At 39.6% G+C, this 20519-nt stretch overlaps 1 protein-coding gene across 1 annotated transcript; it reads left to right on the forward strand.

The window, feature by feature from the left end:
* Positions 1 to 11556: 11556 nt before the first annotated feature.
* On the forward strand, positions 11557 to 14697 carry LOC307070028 (UDP-N-acetylglucosamine--peptide N-acetylglucosaminyltransferase 110 kDa subunit-like; the record flags this gene model as incomplete). Its single annotated transcript, XM_079728642.1, has 1 exon — positions 11557 to 14697. One exon carries the CDS (start codon positions 11557 to 11559, stop codon positions 14695 to 14697), a length of 3141 nt encoding a protein of 1046 aa, XP_079584768.1.
* Between the last annotated feature and the right edge of the window lie 5822 nt (positions 14698 to 20519).

Genomic DNA, 20519 nt, shown 5'->3' on the forward strand with positions numbered 1-20519 from the left:
TTGGTTACAAAGCCCCATTATTTGAAGGTGCCAGACTGCACATTAACAGTCTGACACAAAGGGACAGCACAGGAAAACTATTCAAAGATAAAGATTTTTAAATCTTTGCAGTTTGAAACCTTTTAGAGCAAGTATAATGAGCTCGACACACATTTCAACACTCAACATGTTAATCACATGTTCAAAGTAGGTCTCAAAGTCATTGGAAATAGCTGTTGTGTCTGTCCCTGATATCCAAAACTGATCTGTGATGTGTAAAACTCAGGAGGTATTGATATCCACTTTTTGGCATCTGAACAGGAAACAAAGTTGTTTCGCAGTGATAATAAAGAATGAAGTAAATGCAAAAGGATACAAAAGACAAAGTACTGAGGGAATGTATTAACAAAATGAGTCAAACTACATTCTGTTGAACTAGGGCCTACAATTGTACACACTCCATGGAAATACCCCAGCCTAAAAACTGGCATAGGAGGAAGGGTACTGCGAAGCCCATCACAGTATAATCCTTTAAAATGCCCCTTTCAAGGTTGGCTCCACTCAACACTGAGTATAGGAAATCTTCCCATCAGGGAGAAACACTGGCTGCCCAATGATTGACCAAGAAATTAACACACTAATGAATAAATGATGCTAATTTATTTCTATCCCTGACAACGGGAAACAGCACACACCCTGTGTCAATGGTATGTCCTCTTTCCCACTTTTCTAAATGGTAAATTATGTTTTTCCCTTCATTGCTTTATATCATGTGTGGCAGGCATGATGGGAAATGGGTATCAATGGTTCTGTTATTGATTTCTACCTTCGTTTCACTGTGGCTAAAGAAGATACTTTGTATGATTTCAATTTCTTAAAAATGTATTGGTACTTGTATTGTAGCCTAACATATGGTCTTTCCCGGAGAATGTTCCATGTGTACTTGAGAAAAATGTGTATTCTGCTGTTGTTGAGTGGAGTGATCTATATATGGCTGTTAGGTTTAGTTGGTTAAATGTGTTATTCAGTCCCCCTACCTCTCTACTGATCTTCTGTCTAGATGTGTTATCCATTTTTGAAAGCAAGATATTGATCTCCAACTATTATTTTAGAACTATCTATTTCTTCCTTCAATTCTGTCAATGTTTGCTTCACATATTGGGAGGTTGTTTGGTATATATATGTTTATAGTTGTTATATCTTCTTGATAGATTGAACTTGTTATCAACATATAGTGGCCTCCTTTTCCTCTTGTGATAGTTTTTGATTTAAAGTTTATTTTGTGTGATATTAACATTGCCATCCCAGATCTATCTTCCTTCCTTCCTTCTTTCCTTCCTTCCTTCCTTCCTTCCTTCCTTCCTTCTTTCCTTCCTTTCTTTTTCTCTCTCTCTTTCTTTTTTGTTACTATTTGCTTGGGATATTTTATTCTGTTCTTTAGCTTTCAAGCAACTTGTATCTTTTGAAATCAAGTGGGTTTTTTGCGGACAGCATATACTTGGATTATGGTTGTTTTTAAAGTCCATTCTGCCAATGTTTATCTTTTTATTGGAGAGCTTAATCCACTTACTTTTTCAAAAATTACTGATGAGGAAGAACTTAATTCTGTCTGTTTCCTGCTTGTTTTCTGTACGTCTTATGCATTTTTTGCCCCTCATTTACTCCATTACTGACTTCTGTGCTTAGCCGATTTTCTTGTGGTGAACTCTTGATTCCCTTTTCATTTCTTTTTGCATATAGTCTATTGATATTTTCTTTGTGGTTATCAAGAAGATTACATTTACCATTCTAAAGTTAAAACAATATAATTTCAATTGAAAGCAACTTCAGTCGCACACAGAAACTCTGTTCCTCTACAGTTCCATTCCTCCTCTTTCCATTACTGTTGTCACAAATTACACCTTTATACTTTGTGAGCCCAATAACATGGATTTATGATTATTTTATGCATTTGTTTTTTCAATCATGTAAGAAATAAAAAGTAGTGTTACAAGCCAATAACACAATACTGGCTTTAATATTTGCCATGTATTTATCTTTACTGGAGATTTCTATTTCTTTCTACAGCTTTGAGTTGCGTCTAGTGTCCTTTGATTTCAACCAGAAGGTTCAATTTAGCATTTCTCATAGGGCAGTGGTAGGAAGTTGTAAAACAAACGCCCTCAGCCTTTGTTCATCTGGGAATGCGTTAATTTCTCCCTAAGTTTTGAAACCAGTTTGGCCAAATATAGAATTCTTGGTGGACAATTTTTTTTCTTTCAGCACTTTAAATATGTCTGGCCTCTTGCTTCCATGGTTTCATATAGGAAATTAGCTCTAATCTTTTTGAGGATCCCTGCTTTGTAACAAATTTCGTTTTTCTTTCTCCTTTGGGAGAAAAGATTCTTTCTGTGTCTTTTGGCTTCTGAGAGTTTGATTTACTGTTTCTTGCTGTGGGGTTCTTTGAGTTTCTCTTAGTCCTGAAATCAGCCAAAGATTTATAGCAACCAAACACATACTGAACCAGGGAAGAGGCAATTTGAAAATGGCAGGAAAGCTTTGTGGCATTTTTACTTCCCCTTGCCTCATCCACTGTTAGTGTAGTGATGGTCTTAAAGTGGTGGAGTCTTAATGCAGTGATAGTCTTAAAGTAGCAGCAGACCATTCCTAGTATGGGACCCTCAATCCTGCTTCAGGAGGGAGCAGAAGGGACCGTACTGTCATATTATTATGTGTATCTATTCTAACCTGTCTGGGAGCTACCTGAAGGACTGACACAAGATGCGTATCTCTGTCTTAGCTAACTTGGAACACAGTCTGGAAAAGTGGCGGTCATTGCTCCAAAGAAGTGCCAGGTGAACTAACAAAGCACAGATGGCTGGGGCAGAAGACTGTGCACTGAAATACAATACACCCCATGAGATGCAGGAGCCAAAGTCAGGGGAGATTCTTTGGGAAATTAGAACCTACAGAAAGTACACATGTGTCCAGAGAAATTAAGAAAGCCACATGCATACTCAAGATAAGATGCATGTTCTGAAAACACCAGAGGAGTCTCTAAGCTTTTACCATGGGGGGAGCCCTGAACTCAATGCAGGTCAGCTAAATGTTGAAGGAGTGATCCAGCAATCTGCACAATGGGCAGAGGTGTGTGGTTTTGAGCGTGCATGTGGATGTGCTTGTGTATATTTATTTTTGTTTGTTTTAGGTGCAGAAATTCAAGGAAATCTCTGTCAAAACATTAGCTAAACATGAACTAAAGGAACAGAGACTTCAGTGCGTACATACGATAAGGAAAACAGTCATTGCAAAAATAGTTTGGAACGGTCCCTAAACAAACAGACTACTACAGCCTTCAACAATCAAAAGCCCAGGAAACCTTGGGAAAGTGGGAGAATCTGATTTCCATAGATACCAAATTATAGTATTTGAAAGACAAATTTTCAACCAAAAAAATCACAAGGTATACAAAGACATGGAAAAGTATGGTCCATTTAAGAAAACAAATTAATTGATGAAACCATCCCTAAGGAAGCCCAGACATTTCTCCATTGCATGTCCTTGCCTCCTTTGTCATAGATTCATTGACCATAAGTGCATGAGTTTCTTTCTGGGCTCTCTAATCTGTTCCAGTGATCAATGTTTTGTGCCAGTACCATACTGTTTTGATTACTGTAGGTTTGTAGCACAGTCTGAAGCCAGGGAGCATGATTCCTTCAGTTGTGTTCTTCTTTCTCAAGACTGTTTTAATTATTCAGGATCTTTTGTTTTTCCATACAAAATTTAAAATGATTTGTTCTAGGTCTGTGGAAAATGCCCTTGATATGTTGATACAGACTGCATTGAATCTGTAGATTTCCTTGGGTATGATGGTCATTTTAACAATATTAATTCTTCCAATCTGTGACCATGGTATATCTTTCCAGCTGTTTGTGTCATCTTTAATTTCTTGTATCAGTGTCATATAGTTCCCTGGGTACAGGTCTTTTACCTCCTTAGGCAGATTTATTCTTATGTATTTTATTCTTTTTTATGCGATTGTAAATGGGATTGCTTCCTTAATTTCTCTTTCTGATAGTTCACTGTTAGTGTATAGAAATACAATAGATTTCTGTATATAAATTTTGTATCCTGCAAATTTACCAAGTTCATTTTTGAGCTCTAATAATTTTTTGATGGTGTCTTTCAGATTTTCTATGTATCATGCCGTCTGCAAACAGTGACAGTTTTACTTTTCCTTTCCATTTTGGAGTCCTTTTATTTATTTACTTTTTCTTGTCTGATTGCTGTGGCTAGGACTTCCAAAACTACCTTCAATGAAAGTGGTGAGAGTGGGCATCCTTTTCCTGTTCCTGATCTTAGGGGAAATGCTTTCAGCTTTTCACCATTGAGTATGTTAGCTATGGGCTTGTCATATATGGCCTTTATTATGTTGAGGTATGTTCCCTCTATGCCCACTTTCTGGAGAGTTTTTACTATGAATGGATACTGAATTTTTTTCAAAAGCTTTTTCTGCATGTATTGAGATGATCATATGGTTTTTAGTCTTCAATTTGTTACTGTGATGATGAGAGACCTAAGACAGCTACAGAGGCTAAGTGACCTTTCCTTCCCTGAATGGGTAGGTATCCTTGTTCTGCCTTCTAATTGAGTTAGTATCTGAGTAAAGAACTGCCAGGTGTCATTTAGTTCACAATACACTGCTGTGTCAATATAGAAATGAATTTGCCTAAATCATTTGGCTTTTCTAAATTACAGTAAATGAATATACTGAATGAATACTTCAACTTAAGGAAATGTTCTTAAAAATATATTAATGTAGGCACTTCAGTGGAGAATTGAAAGCAAAACAAATAACTCAGGTAAAGGGTTGAAATTAAGGTACACTCAGTTGTATCCAGTTTCCTTTTGTAAATCTCTCTTTTTCATTTGAGTGGACAGTCACTGGAGAATATCTGACTTGGGGCTAAGGAGATCTAAGCCTTCTTGGCCACACTGTATTCTCTTATGTCGTTTAATAAAGACACCAGTTGGGTTGCTGAAAAAGTAGTGGGAAAAATCAATCCCTCACATCCAAAGGGCAGCTCTTGAAAATATGTGGATTCTTGTAGTCATTTTGCTCTTCTGGCCTCAGAAGTTCTAATCTTAACCTTAGCCCCTCATGCAGAGAGACTTTTTAAACCAATTCCCACATAACTCATTATGTGACTGTTGAATAAGAGAAACCCAGCTCTTTTCTTGTGCTTTCAACCAGTTATCTTCTTCAAAAATTTGTTTGGATTGTTATACCTTAATCTTGCCTGGCAAGGGACTTATGGGAAGGTTCTTATTGTTTGAAAGTTTGGTGCCAGTATCTGCAAAGAAAGAAGAAAGTAAAGAAGGAAAGGTGTGTTTATCAAACATCCCAATAGTGAAGGTGTGTGAAAGCAACTTTTGAAAAAGTTAATCTGTCAGAGTTTAGCTGTATTATTACATTCTATTTTATTCATTGAAAATAAATAATTATCAATGAATCCTTTCTAGATTTTCTAGTTTCCCAAAGTTCCCTGTATTCACATTCTAAGGTGAAAAAAGGTATTTTAAGTCACTGCTCTCCACCTTATATTATTTATAATCACTCCTCATGACCTCTTCCTTCAAAGAAACATGATCCTGAGAAGTGTCCTTTGTTTGTCTTTGTGGAATAAGTGATGGGGATGCATCCTGGAGACCTGTGAGATGTTTAAATTGTGGCCTTATGAAACTAGGATGGAGAGTTCTGGAAAGATCTGGAAAGATGGCTGGTAGAGTGTGGCCAGATGTGGGAGAAGAGACACGTACAGAGAGAGGGAGAGGAAATTCTCAGAGGGAGAAAATTAAACAAATAATTCAATAAGTTTCGTTGTGTGGTGTGGGATGCAAGCCTTTCTCTCCCCCTTTCCTTCACAATCTCTTTGTTAAAGACTGTGTTTTTCATTAGTTTTACTAAGATAGGATTTGCTGTTTTGTTTGGACACTGAGAATGGACCCATGGAAACAGTTACATTTGGGTTATCTCTGACTATCTTTAATGAAGAACATAAATATTGGCCACACTATCTATGCACATGCTATCACCATGCCTTTTTTGTTCTCTGTTCATATATCTAAGTCCTCTTCTTTAAGGTCAATCTCAAATCTCATCTGAAATGTACATTTATTGATAGATTCAAACCATAATGAACTGTCCCTTCTTTGTCCTCCTTATGCTCTGATTATCTATAAAAACTCATTTTGGAACTTAGAAACTGTCCAATATGATATATTAGTTATTTCATCAGCATCTGTTATATCCTCAACACAGTTATAAGCTTTTGTGGGGCTGGGATCATACATTCTGTAATTTTTCTCAGTACTTACACTTACTTTGATAAAAAGCACATTCATTCATTCATCTAAACATCATTTATTGTTAATGAAATATCTCAACTCAGTAAATATTGTTTGAATGAATGCATGCATGAATGAGGGAGTATGCAATAGGTAGCCTAATGTACCACCCAATGTGAAAAAACCAAAAACATAAAGACAAAAGCAAGCCAAAAAGTGGACCCGGACTTTCTGTAAAATATCCTGCTTTTTGTTGGATGAGGCCATGAAAATCAAGATGCTCCTGAAAGGTCTTAAGAGCTGACCAAGAATAGTAAACAATTGAAATTCTCTCAGGCTTATTGAACCCTATCACTGGACACATTTATACCTCTCAGCAATGTTATTAAAAGAAGAGATTAATAAAGCTGTTATAGATGAGTTGATAAATCTCTAAATATTTAAATCTTCATTTCCTCCTAGGTTTCTCTATTTTGGGTTTCCAAAAGATTTCAATAAAACACAGGATAATTTAAAATTTAGACATTATCTTTCTTACCTTCATGTTTTTTGATGGTAAACACATTTTTATTCTCTCCATAGTGCTGCCCGATTTCCACCAGTACAGTTCTTAAGTGAATTTTGCTCTGGATGGTGGGATATATAAGATATAAATGAATTGTTTGTATATGTTTTAGAATTCTTCAAAAGGGCCTGGCCATGGAAATGCATTGAATATTACTTAAATAAGTAAAGTAACTTCCTCAGAATTATTATTCTATTCTGGTTAGGATACTCTCTGCTCTGGTTTGTTAAAATTTCCCTCTAGATTGGTTTTAATTTTGTTTCTGATAGGGTCCTAGGATTTATTGCCACACCCATCCTGCATCTGTTTTTCTTTGAATTACTCTCCCTGCAGTTTCTGATTCCTACAGGGCCTTACAGGTTAGTGACAACCTGGCCATCACAACTCTGGGAAGGACAGGCCTGCTTTTCAGAGGTGTTGATATTTTCTGTACCTGAAGGTTTTCAAGAGATATCAATCTTCCTCACCACCTCCCTTGGCCCTCTTAATGGACTAAGCAGTTCCTCATGAAATTTCTGTAGCATACCTGTACTAACTTCTCAATATTGTTCCATCCTGAGTCTAAATTCCTGGCCTCAAGGTAATGTTAGATTTCTAGCTCCAGCCCCTATTTACATCAGGCCTATACTAAGGAACGGAACCCATACACATCAGTCTGCTCTTATTTCTCTGGATTTAATTTCTCTGTTACTTTCTGAAACATGCAGGTGTCCCTTTCTTTCTTTTAACCTCAGCTATGTGCTTTTAACTTTTTCAAAATTGACCCAGAATTTACATGTGTCTCCAGTAGGAGTACATTAATTTGAGCTTAGTCTGCTCTTCTACTGGCATATTTGAGATCCAAATAATTTGCTACTTAACTGGATTCAGTTCCCTGTATTTTCAGGCACCTAAAACTCACCATGTTCCAAATTTTCCCCTTTATTGTTAGTAATTTTCTTGGGAAACTGGATAACATTAGACGGAATAAAGTTAGAGAGTGGCCCAGGAATGCCTGAAATTTTGTTTGTCAGAGTGGCCAGGGAAAGTTAAGCAAAGAAGAAAACCAAATGAAAAACAGAATCACATTATTATGGCTGAGACAAGATTCCATGCAGAGCTCTCTGTAGAGCTGCGTTGGTTCATAACTTATGCCAGAGCTCTAGGTGGCGTTGACACCATCTCATGCCAAGCTCTCAGTTCTGGGCTAATGTCATCTCTGGTCCACTCTATGGACTGGAAACTTTGGAGGAATGGCCAATGTGTTCCACGGTGTAGGAAGAGGGAAATTGTGAACGGTACTTTCTAAATTGTGGAGGAACTAACCACTGTAAATGTGCCTTGAACAATGGTGTTTAATTTGACCAGTCAGATCAATGACTTTCCCCTTGAATGAAATGCTGCTACGTATGTGAGCGGAAAAACAAAACTGGTGTAAGGAATAGATAGCTAGTGGGAAGCAGCCGCATAGCACAGGGAGATCAGCTCTGTGCTTTGTGACCACCTAGACGCGTGAGATAGGGAGGGTGGGAGGGAGGGAGATGCAAGAGGGAAGAGATATGGGGACATATGTATATGTATAACTGATTTACTTTGTTATAAAGTGGAAACTAACACACCATTGTAAAGCAATTATACTCCAATAAAGATGTTAAAAAAAAAAAAACTAGTATAGGGAGATGGAGAGACTGGAAGTCTTATTTTCCCAGCAATTAACTTTTCCTCGACCATGACCTTTCTGTTGAGTCTCCTAGACCTTGGGGATGATCGCAACCCCTTGGGTTGGGTGATGGCAACCCCATCTTCACTAGAGCCATTATAGTTAACTTTGAGTTTTCGCACTCCGTCTATCCATCCCATGTATGCAGTCAGACATTTGATCTTGGACTTTTACTGACAAAATATCCTTGCATATAACCATTTCTTTTCACTCCCACTGCTACTGCTTTTGTCACTGCCTTAACTAGAGCTTTATCTTTAAGTTCTTTATATAAATCTATAAATATCTATATATAAATAAAATATACAAATAAATAAAATATAATATTAATTCTGATGATTTTAAAGTCTTTTCTTGATAAAGACATTTCCTGATAAATATACACAATATCTTATATAAATATTTTTGTATTATCTGTTCTTTTCTTAGAATTTTAGTCATATGATTCTATCTCTTGGTATGTCTAGAAATTTTTGATTGAATGCTGACTATTTTATTTGGCTTTTTTAAATTTTTCTCAGTGGAAATGGTGTTTTGCTTCAAAATATTTTACTCTACCTGGAAGTAGCAAATCTTCCAATTACAATTTTTTAAATGTTTTCAAATATCAATACTATAGGTGTCACAAAATCTAGAAAAATGACATTTGAAAATTAACTACTGCCAGATGTGTCTCTATAAATCTTTTTCCCCACTCTTGTAGCTATATATTCTTTATCTGCCTCCTCATATGACAGTTTATGTGTTTTAGAAATAAAATTTTAAGAAATAAACTTTGTAGTTTATAGACATAGATTTCTTTTAACATGGTTGATTAGAGTTTGCTTTTAGTTATTAATAGTTTAGCGGCTAGAAAAGTTTTCTAGCCGCTAGAAAAGTTTATTTCAGCATCACACTTTATTATTGATAATGTCACTTTAAATTTCATTGTTAACTTTGAGAAAACCTCTATGGATTACTTCCTCATAAATATTTACTATTATAAATGCATTACTGATTTCAGTACTGCTATAGGTTTGTGCATTACAGGAATTCTGATAAAATACTCATTCACACCATTCCATTACCCACATTATTGATGGGGTATATTCCTTTATTTATTTATTTATTTATTTTTGACTGTGTTGTGTCTTCGTTGCTGTGCGCAGGCTTTCTCTAGTTGCAGCGACTGGGGGATACTCTTTGTTGCGGTGTGCAGGCTTCTTATTGTGGTGGCTTCTCTTGTTGCAGAGCACGGGCTCTAGGCACGCAAGCTTCAGTAGTTGTGGCTCGCAGGCTCAGTAGTTGTGGCTCCCGGGCTCTAGAGCGCAGGCTCCATAGTTGTGGCACACGGGTTTAGTTGCTCCGCGGCATGTGGGATCTTTCCGGACCAGGGCTCGAACCCGTGTCCCCTGCATTGGCAGGTGGCTTCCTAACCACTGTGCCATCAGGGAAGCCCCTGGAGTATATTGTTGTTGTTGTTGTTGTTGTTGTTGTTGTTTTGCGGTATGCTGGCCTCTCACTGTTGTGGCCTCTCCCGGTTGCAGGGCACAGGCTCCGGACATGCAGGCTCAGTGGCCATGGCTCACGGGCCTAGCCGCTACGCAGCATTTGGGATCTTCCCAGACCGGGGCAAGAACCCGTGTCCCCTGCATCGGCAGGCAGACTCTCAACCACTGCACCACCAGGGAAGCCCTGGAGTATATTCTTGACAGAAGGAAATTTCCATTTTGACTAAGCATTGAAGAAAACTGAATCTTTGACTTATCTTTCACATGCCTGATGATTGAAATAATTTTCCACAGAATAACTTCTGGTTTTATACTTTTCAGTTCTTTTTTTCTTCTTCAAATGCACATGCTTTGAGAGCTGTGAAGTGCAAGACATGGCTATATTGTAAGGTGGTTTTTGTCCTTATGCTTCTGTGTCTTGTGCTAGTTAAGTCAGTAGAGTAGTCAGTAAGAGTACTGGAAGTTATTCCTGTAATGGGATAGTATATAGTCAATTACATATGGTGGTGTCTGAAAATCACATAATAGCCTCACTGAAAACATCTCCTTAGCCAGATTTCCAAAAAGCCTGTGACCAATCCAATATGATCCAACATAGCAGAATATGATAGAACGAAAATTGACAAAGAAATAGACGCTGGTCTTACCTGATGGAAATTAAAATATCTCACTTTTGACAACTTTGCAAAAACCTGTCATTACATGAACTAATTTCTACGGTTCTTCGTAGGACCTAAACAGGAACCCATAGAGTTGTGGAACAACAATAGAAGCTACTGTGATGAGAAGCCCGGGCACCGCAACAAAGAGTAGCCCCTGCTCGCTGCAACTAGAGAAAGCCTGCACGCAGCACTGAAGACCCAATGCAGCCAAAATAAAAATAAATAAATAAAAATAAATAAATTTATCTTTTAAAAAGTAATACTCAGGTTTGAGGCATGAGAACTTTGATGAGGAGAAGTTAGCTAATGTTTTCAGAACTTTTAAAATATCAAACTCAGTCTCTAAGATTTTAGCATTATATACAGCATCGGTTACTTATTAGTGGTTTGGGAAGGCCAATTTAAAATTTTCTGATCTTACTGTATTGAAATTCACGGTTCTAATGTTTTCCACGTTGACTATATGAATGATGAAGAAAAGTCAATCATGGATTTCATTTCCAAGTGGACAGAAAACAATATTTTAAAAAGTGTTTGGCCTACTGACTTTTGATTTCTTCTAAGACAAATGGATAGGTAATTTTTATTCCCTGATTAGGAGAAAAATGGTGGAAGAGGGCAGGGTTAAGAATTAAGATTTCAAGAGCATGAGAGGTAGATGGCCAACCAGAGTTCCTAAGGTTCGGTGCCTGTAACTGTTGCCGCCGCTTAAGCCTGCCAAAGCAGTGGTACGGCTGCTGCGCTCGTGTTTGCTACCACTAGAAACATTCTTGCCAGTAGTGGCGGCAGCGGGACTCAATTACCCCCTTTTTTCACTCTCTCCAGAAGCTCCAGATGGCGTCTTCCGTGGGCAACGTGGCCGACAGCACAGAACCAACGAAACGTATGCTTTCCTTCCAAGGGTTAGCTGAGTTGGCACATCGAGAATATCAGGCAGGAGATTTTGAGGCGGCTGAGAGACACTGCATGCAGCTCTGGAGACAAGAGCCAGGCAATACTGGTGTACTTTTATTACTTTCATCTATACACTTCCAGTGTCGAAGGCTGGACAGATCTGCCCACTTTAGTACTCTGGCAATTAAACAGAACCCTCTTCTGGCAGAAGCCTATTCGAATTTGGGGAATGTGTACAAGGAAAGAGGGCAGTTGCAGGAAGCAACTGAGCATTACCAGCATGCATTGCGTCTCAAACCAGATTTCATCGATGGTTCTATTAACCTGGCAGCCGCTTTGGTAGCAGCAGGCGACATGGAAGGGGCAGCACAAGCTTACGTCTCTGCTCTTCAGTACAATCCTGATTTGTACTGTGTTCGCAGTGACCTGGGGAACCTGCTCAAAGCCCTGGGTGGCTTAGAAGAAGCCAAGGCATGTTATTTGAAAGCAATTGAGACGCAACCGAACTTTGCAGTAGCTTGGAGTAATCTTGGCTGTGTTTTCAATGCACAAGGGGAGATTTGGCTTGCAATTCATCACTTTGAAAAGGCTGTCACCCTTGACCCCAATTTCCTGGATGCTTATATCAATTTAGGAAATGTCTTCAATGAGGCACGGATTTTTGACAGAGCTGTGGCAGCTTACCTTCGTGCCCTAAGCTTGAGTCCAAATCATGCAGTGGTACATGGCAACCTGGCTTGTGTATACTATGAGCAAGGCCTGATGGATCTGGCAATAGACACCTACAGGCGAGCTATTGAACTGCAACCACATTTCCCTGATGCTTACTGCAACCTAGGCAACGCTCTCAAAGAGAAGGGCAGTGTTGCTGAAGCAGAAGATTGTTATCATACAGCTCTCCGGCTGTGTCCCACCCATGCAGACTCTCTGAATAACCTAGCCAACATCAAAGGAGAACAGGGAAACCGTGAAGAGGCAGTTCACTTGTATCGTAAAGCATTAGAGCTCTGCCCAGACTGTGCTGATGCCCATTCAAATTTAGCAAGTGTATTGAAGCAGCAGGGAAAACTGCACGAAGCTCTGATGCATTACAAGGAGGCTATTCGAATCAGTCCTACCTTTGCTGAGGCCTACTGTAATATGGGAAACACTCTATGGGAGATGCAGGATGTTCAGGGAGCCTTGCAGTGTTATACTCGTGCCGTTCAGATCAGCCCTGCATTTGCGGATGCCCACAGCAATCTGGCTTCCATTCACCAGGATGCAGGGAATATTCCAGAAGCAATTGCTTCTTATCGCACTGTTCTGAAGCTTCAACCTGATTTTCCTGACGCTTACTGTAATTTGGCTCATTGCCTGCAGGTTGTCTGTGATTGGACAGACTATGATGAGCGAATGAAGAAGTTGGCCAGCATTGTGGCTGACCAGTTGGGGAAGAATAGGTTGCCTTCTGTGCAGCCTCATCATAGTATGCTCTATCCTCTTTCTCATGGCTTGAGGAAGGCTATTGCTGAGAGGCATGGGAACCTCTGCTTGGCTAATATAAGTGTCCTTCATAAACCACCGTATGAACATCCAAAAGACTTGAAGCTCAGTGATGGTCGACTGCGTGTAGGATACGTGAGTTCTGACTTTGGGGATCATCCTACTTCTCATCTTATGCAGTCTATTCCAGGCATGCACAATCCTGATAAATTTGAGATATTCTGTTATGCCCTGAGCCCACATGATGGCACAAACTTCCGAGCGAAGGTGATGGCAGAAGCCAATCATTTCATTGATCTTTCTCAGATTCCATGCAATGGGAAAGCAGCTGATCGCATCCATCAAGATGGTATACACATCCTTGTAAACATGAATGGTTATACCAGGGGTGCTCGAAATGAACTCTTTGCTCTCAGGCCAGCTCCTATTCAGGCAATGTGGCTGGGGTACCCTGGGACTAGTGGCGTGCTTTTCATGGATTATATCATCACTGATCAGGAAACTTCACCTGCTGAAGTTGCTGAGCAGTATTCTGAGAAACTGGCTTATATGCCCCATACTTTCTTTATTGGTGATCATGCTAATATGTTCCCTCACCTGAAGAAAAAAGCCGTCATCGATTTTAAGTCCAACGGGCACATTTATGACAATCGGATTGTGCTGAATGGCATCGACCTCCAAGCATTTCTTGATAGTCTATCAGATGTGCAAATAGTCAAGATGAAATGTCCTGATGGAGAAGACAACGCAGACAGCAGTAATACAGCTCTTAATATGCCTGTCATTCCTATGAATACTGTTGCAGAAGCAGTTATTGAAATGATTAACAGAGGACAAATTCAGATTCCAATTAATGAATTTAGTATTAGCAATGGACTGGCAACTACCCTGATCAACAATAAGGCTGCCACTGGAGAGGAGGTTCCCCGTACCATTATTGTAACCACACGTTCTCAGTACGGGTTACCGGAAGATGCCATTGTGTACTGTAACTTTAATCAGTTATACAAAATTGACCCATCTACTTTACAGATGTGGGCCAATATTCTGAAGCGTGTTCCCAATAGTGTACTGTGGCTGTTGCGTTTTCCAGCAGCAGGAGAAGCTAATATTCAACAGTACGCACAAAATATGGGCCTTCCCCCGAACCGTATCATTTTTTCCCCTGTTGCTCCTAAAGAGGAACATGTTCGGAGAGGCCAGCTGGCTGATGTCTGCTTGGACACTCCACTCTGTAATGGACACACCACAGGGATGGACGTCCTTTGGGCAGGGACCCCCATGGTGACTATGCCAGGAGAGACTCTTGCTTCCCGAGTTGCAGCTTCCCAGCTCACTTGTTTAGGCTGTCTTGAGCTGATTGCTAAAAATAGACAAGAATATGAAGAGATAGCTGTGAAACTGGGAACTGATCTCGAATACCTGAAGAAAATTCGTGGCAAAGTCTGGAAGCAGAGAACATCTAGCCCTCTGTTCAACACCAAACAATACACGATGGAACTAGAGCGGCTCTATCTACAGATGTGGGAGCATTATGCAGCTGGCAACCAACCCGATCACATGATTAAGCCTGTTGAAGTCACTGAGTCGGCCTAAATCATGACTGTGTGCCCAGGAGAATTACCCCTGTAGCTGAGCCTCAACCTTCTGAGGGAAAGGGAACTACTTTTTCAATATCATGTTGCAGATGGGTGACAGACAATGATAAGAAATAGCACAGCCAGACTTGCTTCCTGCATGATCACGATAGGGAGAGACACAAGAGATGGGAAACTGCTGTTCCACAAGGAGTCTCCATCGAATTTTGCAGCAGCCAGGTGTTTGGAAGGTCTGGAAGGTAAGTCTGGAAGGTCTGATCTCCCTTGGCCTTCCAGGGGATGGATGGTTAGTGTGGAAGGGAGATAGAGATTGCCCAGCCGTTTTGTGATTCTCATGGATTGATTGAGTCTTCTGAATTAATTTTTTTCTTTATATTTTGGGTATTGGAGCTTTTAAAAATGTTTGGTTTCAGGTATTTTTATTCATGTGAAGTGTATATGATTCTCTTGAGATAAGGATTTAAGCTAAAATATTCCTTGTTTTAGTTTCTGAACTCTACAGATAAATGGGGACGTTGCTGCTTAGTCTTTTTATAGGTTTTATAAACCACTTGAGCCTTTTTATCAGTCACTTTAGTGTCTGACATAACGTTTGGAACTCTCAGTGCTTTGTTGGTTTGTAGATGATAGCTTCAGTTCTTTTTCTGCTCCGTTTCCTTCTTCCCTTCCCCCCACTGTAAAAATTCTCCTGTAACTTGGCTAACACAAAACCAAGTATGATTCAAAACCTCCCAGAGTGTTTCTCTTAAACATATCATCTGGTGCCAAATGAAGATTCTTAGGAGTGCTTATTAATTATGAAGGGCACAGTTGTGGTACTGTCACTGCTGTTAATAATAATGGACTTTTGGCCTAGAGTTTAGACCTATTTCACCAGTGTTTTACCGTTGACTGCCCCTCTATGCTGCTTCCAAACGTGACAGTGTGTGATAAGATTTTTATTTTCATTTCTAAAGTTTGTTTTTTTTTAGGTGAGTCCTGTTCTTCCTTTTTCTTTCAGCAGAAATGAAATCCCAGGTAAGTATAAGTATTCAAATATTTGATCAGTAAGTCACAGTTATCTCCAGTACATTAAATAACTTTCATCAAAAAACATGTTATAGGGCTTCCCAGGTGGCGCAGCGGTTGAGAGTCCGCCTGCCGATGCGGGGGACACGGGTTCATGCACTGGTCCGGGAAGATCCCACATGCCGCGGAGCGGCTGGGCCCGTGAGCCATGCCCGCTGAGCCTGCGGGTCTGGAGTCTGTGCTCCTCAACGGGAGAGGCCACAACAGTGAGAGGCCTGCGTACCGCAAAAAAACAAAACAAAACAAAACAAAAACATGTTAAAGGTAAAAAGCTCTGAAGGACCAGCTATGTATATGATAATTATGTTTCAGGTCTTCTAGGGTATTATATATAATAACTTGTCTTCTGGTCGTGGTCTTGAAGTCTTTATGGCTTCAGCCTCAGTAGTAGTGAACTGCACTACTACTTGGTTTGGAGTACAAATTAGACTTTAGCCCTCCTGGAGGTTGAGTTTTTGGTATTGAAAACCATAGGAATGAAATTACTGTATTTCAACAAAGGATCGAGGGCTTGAGGCTTAAACAAGCCAACATATGTGTGGGAAGCAGTCAGCCTTGAGAGCAGGCTATGGACATGCCAGGCATGCCGCCGCTGCTCGAAGGGACTGTCCCTACTTGTTCCCCTCCTTGTTCCATTCCATGGGAGATAAATCACCAGGGCCCAGAAATCAAAAAGTATGTAAAATGAGTCAAGCAAAGCTGTCTCCCCGCTGCACGTGCAGGTTATTTTGGATGATTCTGTGTTTATGGGTTTTCTCCCAGGGAAGTTAACCTTGAGCGGAGACAGTCATTAATTAGATAATGTAAACCACCGTCTGTCAACCTTCCCTTTTCTAGTCTATATAATCTGCAACTGTAGCATAATAAAACTTGTCTTGCAACCATCAGTTGTCTTGGTCCTTCTGACCCCATTCGTCGGTGCTACTTCAGTTCCTTACCCCGTCCCATCTGACCCTGGGCGTTGAAATCCTCTTTCTGAGGCTGGTCCGCGGCAAGTGGCGCCCGAACAGGGACCTGAAGTGTGAAGGCAATTAAAAGAAAAAGAAAGTGCAGGTAAGAGAACCGTTATGCAAAATATGTGTGGACACGAGTAAAAGTGAAACTAATAGAGGCATAAGGCAACAGTCAGAAGTAAAATAAGATGGGACAAAAGGGCTCAAAGGAGCGTGAATTATTTGCTCCAGTTTTACTTTCGATGCTTAAAGCTCGGAGTAATAATGTTTCTACCTCACAGTTGACTGAATTTTTACAGCATATCCATGATGTATCTCCCTGGTTTCCTGATGGCAGCTCTGTGACATAGAAATCTGGCAGAAAGTTGGAGAAGATTTAAAAAATTATTATGAGTCTCGAGGGCCTACTCATACTGCCGTTGTTACATTTAGTTTGTGGAATCTGATAAAAATATGTTTAGGTTCTTCTCATGATAGTGTTGATTTGAATGTAAAGTCAGAAAAACATAAGCCTCTGACAGAAGAAAAGACTGTATTATCAGCTACTGTGTCGCCACTTCCTAAACCGAAAGAGCTAATTAATTTAAATATTTCAGATGAAGAGGAACATGTTGACTTAACAGATGAGGCTTTTAAACATAAAAGAGAGAAATATCCTGAGGATGATTTTCTAATGGCTATGATAGATAAGTCAGTGAAAAAGCTGCAAGTTAGTAAGGACTGTCTTCCTCAAAAATCTACATCTGTAAAAATGCTCAGTCTCTTGCAACGTGCTGTACAAGCAGCAATAAAACGAGGAGAAGATCCTATTTTCTGTTGTCCTGTCCTAGAAAGACCTGATCCTAATAATCCTCAACAGGCTATTAGGGAGCATCAGGCTCTTCCTTTTAAAGTCTTGAAAGATCTAAAATCTGCTTGTGCTCAATATGGGCCCACGGCTCCTTTTACTACTGCTATGGTTGACACTATTGCAGGAGAAGCTCTTTCCCCCGCTGATTGGAAGTCTATTGCACGAGCTTGTTTAAATGGTGGAGATTATTTAATATGGAAGTTTGATTTTTATGAACGGGCTGCTGAACAAGCAGAAAAGAATGCTACCCATGATATTCCAGTTGATTATCATATGCTGATTGGGGAAGGACCATATATTTCTTTACAAGATCAATTAACTTATACCTTTGTTGCTTATCCTCAAATAAATCATTTGGCATTACAAGCCTGGAGGAAATTATCTTCTACACACAAAACTGAGGATCTTTCAAACATGAGACGGGGAACTGATGAACCATATGCTGATTATGTAGACAGATTTTTACAGGCGGTGGGGAGACTCATTGTGGATGGACTCACTGGTACAATTGTAGTTAAGCAACTTGCTTTTGAAAACGCTAATAATGCACGTCAGGCTGCGATTCGACCTTGGAGAAAACGGGGAACATTGGAGGATTATATTCGCCTTTGTGCAGACATTGGGCCTGCTTATATACAGGGTGCTGCTATGGCTGCAGCATTAACTAAAGTGGGGTTTAAAAACAATCAAAAGAGAACAAAGACTAGTTTTGAATGTGGAAAGGCAGGTCATTTTGCTGGAGAATGTGGATCTTTTCATTGTCACCCTGGTCCTTCCTTCCCTACTCAAAACCCTCCAGATGGTCAGAAAATCCCTGGTTTATGCCCTAAATGCAATAGGGGAAAACGTTGGGCACGAGATTGTCGCTCAGTGGCCCACAGGATGGGACACCACTGTCGGGAAACTCCTCCTGGGGCCTTCCCCGGCCCCAATGAATAATAGGGGCAACGTCTGTGTATCCTCCTCAAACTATCAATCAGACATTAACCAAAAGCAAAAACATACAATATCTTCGCTCTCCAGAGCAACAGCAGGAAGCGCAGGACTGGACCTCAGTACCTCCGCCCGATATGTATTAACTCCTGAAATGGGTCCTCAGGCCCTCTCTATGGGCATCTATGGACCTTTACCCAAGGGTTTGATTGGACTATTATTGGGAAGAAGTAGTGTCACCATGAAGGGTTTAAATATTATGCCAGGACTCATAGATTCTGACTATGAACGAGAAATAAAAATCATGGCACAAACTATAAAAAATATAATAATGATTTCTCCTGGTGATAAAATAGCACAATTGCTAGTTTTGCCCTTTGTACCTCATGGACAAATTTTACAATATCAAAAGAGAGAAACAAAGGCTTTTGAGTCATCTAGTGCTGCCTACTGGATTCAGAAGATAGGGAAAGAACGTCCAGAAATGAAATGAACCATTAATGGAAAGGTTTTTTCAGGTTTGTTAGACACTGGAGCTGATGTCTCTGCTATGACGCAGATGCACTGGTCTAAACATTGGCCCGTTAGTCCTATTATTACAGAACTTCAAGGAATAGGACAGAGTTCTTCTCCTATGCAAAGTAGCCAGTTATTATTATGGCAAGATAGTGAGGGCCATTGAGGATACTTCCAGCCTTATGTTTGGCCTGGGCTGCCTTTAAACCTCTTGGGCCAAGATATATTAAAAGAAATGGGAGTGTTACTTTATAGTCCAAATTCTCAAGTCTCTAATATGGTGTTGGATCCAGGATTTCTTCCCACAAAAGGGCTGGGAACAAATCAAAAAGGAACTGTCTATCCTATTGATGTGAAAATAAAAAGTGATAGACAAGGTTTGGGTTTTTCTTAGGGGCCTTGGATTCTCCTCCACTCACTGCTGATCCAATTACTTGGCTGAGTGATGACCCTGTATGGGTGGACCAATGGCCCCTCACAAAAGAGAAATTAGAAGCTGCAGAACGATTAGTACTGGAACAATTAGGGCATTTAGAAATTTCCAATAGTCCTTGGAATACTCCTATTTTTATTATCAAGAAAAAAAATCTGGAAAATATAGGTTATTACAGGGTCTAAGAGCTGTTAATAAAACTATGCTAATAATGGGAGCTCTTCAACTAGGCCTACCCTCTCCAACAGCCATACCACACAATTATCATCTTTTAGTTACAGATGTAAAGATTGTTTTTTCACTATTCCTTTGTTTCCTGAAGATAGAAAACATTTTGCTTTTAGCTTGCCTTCCTTAAATTTTAAGGAACCCATGAGGAGATTTCAATGGAAAGTATTGCCTCAGGGCATGGCAAATAGTCCTACATTATGCCAAAAATATGTGGCTCAGGCCTTAACTCCTGTGAGGAAAAGGTTTCCAACGTTATATCTCATACATTATATGGATGATATACTTTTAGCCACTGATAATATTTCTTGATTAGAGACTGCTTCTCAATTTTTACAACAATCCTTACAATCATTTGGCTTGGTCATTGCCTCAGAAAAAATTCAAAGACAATCTCCATTTTTCTATTTGGGAAAATATATTGATAACTCTACCATTAGGCCTCAAAAACTGCAAATTCGACTTGACAATTTAAAAACATTAAATGATTTTCAAAAATTACTTGGAGATATTAATTGGCTAAGGCCTTCCTTAGAACTTACTACTGCTCAGTTAGAGCCTTTATTTGATATCCTTAAAGGTGACTCAGATCCTTGTACTTCATGATCTATGACTCCAGAGGATTTCAAGCTTTACAAATAGTTAATAGAGCTATCAGCTCTGCACAATTAACTTGAATACATACTCACCTGCCAATTTCTTTAGTTGTTTGTCCAACACCTCATGTGCCTACTGCCATCTTATGGCAAACTGTTGGAATTATTGAATGGATTCATATGAAAACTACATCCTCTAAAGTTTTTAACCCTTATTATGAACTTACTATTAAGTTAATAATG

Source organism: Hyperoodon ampullatus (genome assembly GCF_949752795.1).
Source record: "Hyperoodon ampullatus genome assembly, contig: scaffold_107, whole genome shotgun sequence".
Taxonomy (NCBI): Eukaryota; Metazoa; Chordata; class Mammalia; order Artiodactyla; family Ziphiidae; genus Hyperoodon; species Hyperoodon ampullatus.